The following is a 5,516-nucleotide window of genomic DNA, read 5'->3' on the forward strand; positions in this document are numbered from 1 at the left end:
GACTGGGAAGCTCCAGGAATTCCATGCTGGGCTGGGAGCGAGGGAAGGCCGGAAGAGGCCTCGGAAGCCGAGCCAGGATTTGGATGTTGGGATTTGGAATTTAGGGATAGGGAAGGGATGAGCTGGGAGGGGATTGGGATAATCCAAGAAATTGATGGATAATTGTGAATTTGTGGGAATGGGGACTCTTGAGGGAGCTGGGAATGTTGATCCCAGAGAAAAGAGGGATGGCCCTGACAGGAGGGGAATTCGGGAGCTGCTCCCAGGGAACGGGGACAGGAGGAGAGGAAAATTGAGGTGGAATTTTGGGAAAATTCCTTCCTGGAAGGAGCTGCCCGGGGAGGTTTGGAATCCCCATCCCTGGAAGTGTCCAAGGAATTCCTGGAGGTGGCTCTGGGATCAGGGACAGGGGGGATCCGATGGCCTCCGAGAGCTTTTCCAAGCTCAACAATTCTGGAATTCCATGGGAAGAGAGGGAAGTTCTGGAGCAAAGGAGCCAGAGAAGGGTTTGGGGTTTGTCCTGTGGCTTTTCCAAGTGGGATTGGGAAAAATAAGGAATTCTCTGGGATGAGGGAAAGATCCTTTGAGTGCCTGAAGCGAGAGGGATTTGGGATAAGGGATGGAGGGATGGAACACAGGGAATGGCTCTCACTGCTTGGATGGAAAATCAGGAATTCCTGGCTGGGATGGAATTCCCAGAGAAGCCCCTGGATCCCTGAAATGTCCAAGGCCAGGCTGGATGGGGCTTGGAGCATCCTGGGATAGTACAGAGCAGGAATTCCCAGGATTTCCATGGAGATTCCCACGATTCCATCAAGAATTCCTGGTATTTCCTCTTTGGCAGAACAGGAATTCCCAGGATTTTGTCTGGGATTCCCAGGATTTTCTCAGCACCTCTGGCAGAACAGGAATTCCCAGGATTCCTCTTGGACAGAACAGGAATTCCTGGGATTCTCTGTGGACCTCTGGCAGGACAGGAATTCCTGGGATTTCCTCATACTGGAATACTGGGATTTCCTGGAGAATACTGGGAATTCCTGAGGAATATTGGGAATTCCCAGGGAATGCTGGGATTTCCTGGAGAATATTGGGAATTCTCAGGGAATATTGGGAATTCCCAGGGAATACTGGGAATTCCTGAGGAATACTGGGAATTCCTGAGGAATATTGGGAATTCCCAGGGAATGCTGGGATTTCCTGGGGAATACTGGGAATTCTCAGGGAATATTGGGAATTCCTGGAGAATTCCTGGAATACATGCCTGGAAGTTGAGCTGCCAGAGGGGAAGGGGAAGGAGCAGGGATTTAGAACAAGGAACAAGCTGGAATTTTGGGATCTCCTGGATTTTCCTCAGCACCCACCAATCTCTGGGAATCCGAGGATGAGCTGGGAATGGGAATATCCCAGGATATTCATGGAATTATCAGGAAAACACACAGCCAGTGATGCCACTGGGCTTTTCCAGAGGAAACCTTGGATTTTGGGATTTTCCTCCATCCCTGCTGCTCTGTGGCAATCCGAGACGAGCTGGGAATATTCCAGGATATTCATGGAATTACTGGCTGACCCTATCAATGGGGTTTTCCATAGGAAGCCATGATTAGAAACAATTCCCAATTTCTTTAGCTATCCCAAAAAACCCCGTTTATTAAGAATTCCCATTTTCCTTACTTTTCCCGCGGATTCCAGTTGTTCCCGCTGGATCCGAGAGCGTTTCCCGGGACAAGGAATCCGGGAAGAGCGAGCGGATGAGCGAGGACATCCGGATCCATTCCTGGCCTTGCTCCTATTACCTGGACAGCTGCAAACAATGGATCCCCGGGAAGCTCTCCCTGACTCCCGTTTCCATCCGATTCACGGCTGACAAAAACGGGCAACTCCTGGTGGATTTCCGACTTTCCGGGATCAGCGAAATCAAGAAGGAATTTTCCCATTTCGTCTTCAGCTCCTTGACGATCCTGGAGAAGAGCAGCAAGCACTGGTTCAGTTCCCTGCATCCCAACAGGAATGTGGTTTTCAATATCCTGGAGCATTTCTGGAGGGAGCAGCTGCTCTCCGAGGCCGGGGCGGGAGCGGCGTTGGAATACGGAAAAGGGAAGGAATTAACGGGAATGTTGGAGGGATCCCAGAAACGCCTGCAGGACACGGCCCAGGTGCTGCATTCCCAAGGGGAACAGTTCGATTCCATCATGAGGGGACTCCACAAAATCGAGGGGGACATGGATGTGGCCGACAGGTACGGAATGGGAATGTTCCCGGAGCTGGAATTTCTTGGGGAGGTCTTTGGGAAGTGAAAATTGGGGGTTTTTGGGTTTTTCATCAGAGGGATGGAGCAGCTCCAGGAGGAAAGGCTGAGGGAGTTGGGAATGTTCATGGAAAAGCTCCAGGGAAAGCTCAGAAGCCCTTCCAGGACCTGGAGAGTGATTTGGGATAAGGGACAGGACACAGGGAATGGCTCCCACTGGTTGGATGGGATTTTGGGAAGGAATTCCTGGCTGGGATGGAATTCCCAGAGCAGCTGTGGCTGCCCCTGGATCCCTGGCAGTGCCCAAGGCCGGGCTGGGAATTCCCTGCCATGGAATGGGATAATCCTTAGGATCCCTCCCAGTCCAGGCCTTCTGTGCCCATGGGCTGGAAATGTTGGGAATTCAACCGTGGGAATTCGGGAGCGCCGCCATCTCCTCTTCCTGCCGTGCCCGGCTCCGTGGGAATAAAACTCGGGATAAATGGAGCTGAGCCCATCCCTGCTGCCATTCCTGGGAAATCCCTGGTGCCGCCTGCTGCTTCCCGCCTTTTTTCTTCCTGCATTTTTTTCATTTCCCGCCTTTTTCCTTCCTGCCCTTTTTCCTTCCCTCTTTTTCCTTCCTGCCCTTTTTCTTTCCCGCCTTTTTCCTTTCCCGCCTTTTCCCACCCTTTTTCCTTCCCACCGTTTTTCCTTCCCACCCTTTTTCCTTTCCCGCCTTTTTCCTTTCCCGCCTTTTTCCTTTCCCGCCTTTTTCCTTTCCCGCCTTTTTTCCTTCCCGCCTTTTTTCCTTCCCGCCTTTTTTCCTTCCCGCCTTTTTCCTTCCCGCCTTTTTCCTTCCCGCCTTTTTCCTTCCCGCCTTTTTCCTTCCTGCATTTTTTTCATTTCCCACCTTTTTTCTTCCTGCCCTTTCCCTTTCCCGCTCTTTTTCTTTCCCGCCCTTTTTTCTTTCCCGCCTTTTTTCTTTCCTGCCTTTTTCTTTTCATGCCGTTTTTCCTTTCCCGCCCTTTTTCTTTCCTGCCCCTTTTCCTTTCCTGCTCTTTTTTCCTTTCCATCCTTTCCTGCTCTTTTTTTTCCTGCCCTTTTTTCCTTTCCCACCTTTTTTCCTTTCTCATCCTTTTCCTTCCCGCCTTTTTCCTTTCCTGCCCTTTCCTTTCCCGCCCTTTCCCACCCTTTTCCCCACAGCTTCCCTGGAAAACCTTCGCCTCGATTTCCTAGGAATATCCCCAAACCTTTAAAAAACCCTTGGGATTGAACAGGAAAGAGGCTGGAATTGGGAATTTTTGGGTACATTCCCAGCTCAGAGCTCCGGCAGAAATTCCAGCGGCTCTTCCCAGTTTTTATGGAATTTACAGAGCAGGGAATTCCTGGGAGTATCCCAAAGTTTTAATGAACTTAAAGCAGGGAATGAAAAGGGAATGAAATCGGGATTTTAGGGATGATCACTGTTGGTTTTCCCTTGAAAAAATTGGGAATATTTCCCTTCTCCTTGGAGCAGGAGTGGAATCCGAACAATTCCAGCCCCTGCCTTGTTTTCTGGGAATGTTTTCCTTAGGGAGCTGCTAAGGAAATGCATTCCTGGGAAGTTTCTGCTGGATTTTGGAGCCTCAACCTGGAATTTTCTGTGTTTTTTTCTGGGAATTTGGGTGTCTAGCAAAAGAAAAAGCGGCATCAGGCTGAGGGGGTGAAGGAAAAGGAGCAGGAAAAAACCTTGGATGGGCAGGAGTGGGAATATGGACCTGGAAAAATCCAATTCCAGCTGGGATTTTGGGAATTTTTCTCATGGATGATGATGGGAGGGCGGGCTTTGAACCGCCTGGATCCTGGGAAAGCGTGGATGGCTTTGAGGAGGGAATAACGGGCTGGATTTGGGATTAAGGAATTTCTGCCTCTGTGGGGATTTCCTTGGAGATTTTCCCTCTCCCGATCCAGGGAATTGGGACAAACTCACCTTTCCCTCTTTCCAGGCTGTTGACGGAGCTGGAATCTCCTTCCTGGTGGCCCTTCAGCATCAAACTCTGGAAAAACCCTTTGGAAGCGAAACCGAAGGAAAACCCCTCTCCTCCCGATCCCAAAATCCAGGAAGGAATCCTGCTGAGAATTCCCGTCATCATCACCCACGGGCCAGATTCCAACGCCAAACCTGCCAAACTCACCGTGTTTTCATCCGCCTTGGAAATCAGGGATTGCAATTCCCAACTCCTGCAGCGCTTCCAGTCGCGGGATGTGGATGAAATCCGCGTGCACACCCCGTACGAGATCAGCGTCCGGCAGAGATTCATCGGGAAACCCGACATTTCCTGCCGCCTCCTGGCGGCGCGGATGCCCGAGGCCATTCCAATCCTGCAGATGCAGTTCAGCAGGAAAATGCAGTTCTTGGAGGATGCGCTGGGGTTTGCCGGAGCCGGGAAATCTCCCCAGGGGGATTTCTGGCGGGCAGGTGGGTGCTGGCGGGGAATTCCCGGCTCTGAAGGTTTCTGGGTGTTTGCTGAGGAATATTGCAGGGAATTCCTGGTGAGGATAAATCCAGGGAATGAACTCTGGGTGGCTTTGGAGCCTTTGGTGCTGCTGCTTTTCCTGGAGTTAATTCCCAGCTGGAAGGAAATATCTGATATCCAATATCCTGGATCTCATATCCATTGTCCAATATTTAATATCCCACATCCCACATACAATATTTAATAATCAATACCTTATATCCCATATTTAATATCTCACATCCCATATCCCATATTTAATAATCAATATCCCATATCCCATATTTAATATCTCACATCCCATAGCCAATATTTAATAATCAATATCCCACATCCCATATTTAATAATCAATATCCCATATCCTGTATTTAATACCCCATATCTGATATCCCATATCCAATATTCCATGTCCCATACCCAGTAGTTAATAATCAATATCCCATATCCTGTATTTAATATCCCACATCCCATATTTAATAATCAATATCCCATATCCCATATTTAATATCCCACATCCCATTTCCAATATTTAATAATCAATATCCCATATTTAATATATCACATCCCATATCCAATATTTAATAATCAATATCCCATATTTAATATCTCACATCCCATATCCAATATTTAATAATCAATATCCCATATATAATATCTCATATACCATATCCCATATTTAATAATCAATATCCCATATCTGGGATATCCCATATCCAATATTCCATATCCCATACCCAATAGTTAATAATCAATATCCTATATCCTGTATTTAATATCCCACATCTCATATCCAATA

At 48.4% G+C, this 5,516-nt stretch overlaps 1 protein-coding gene across 1 annotated transcript; it reads left to right on the top strand.

The window, feature by feature from the left end:
• The first annotated feature begins 22 nt into the window (after window positions 1–22).
• On the top strand, window positions 23–5,338 carry LOC107199498 (synaptosomal-associated protein 47-like). The gene is made up of 2 exons (XM_015616819.3): window positions 23–2,236; window positions 4,210–5,338. Exons 1-2 carry the CDS (start codon window positions 1,749–1,751, stop codon window positions 4,922–4,924), a joined length of 1,203 nt encoding a protein of 400 aa, XP_015472305.1. The 5' UTR covers window positions 23–1,748; the 3' UTR covers window positions 4,925–5,338.
• The last annotated feature ends 178 nt before the right edge of the window (window positions 5,339–5,516 follow it).

This window comes from Parus major, unplaced genomic scaffold (genome assembly GCF_001522545.3).
Source record: "Parus major isolate Abel unplaced genomic scaffold, Parus_major1.1 Scaffold827, whole genome shotgun sequence".
Taxonomy (NCBI): Eukaryota; Metazoa; Chordata; class Aves; order Passeriformes; family Paridae; genus Parus; species Parus major.

Excerpts from the sequence above, each read along its gene's own strand:
- LOC107199498 (XM_015616819.3), top strand. The coding sequence starts at position 1,749 with ATGAGCGAGGACATCCGGATCCATTCCTGGCCTTGCTCCTATTACCTG. Across the intron at positions 2,237-4,209 it reads GACATGGATGTGGCCGACAG|GCTGTTGACGGAGCTGGAAT; the intron begins GTACGGAATGGG and ends CCCTCTTTCCAG.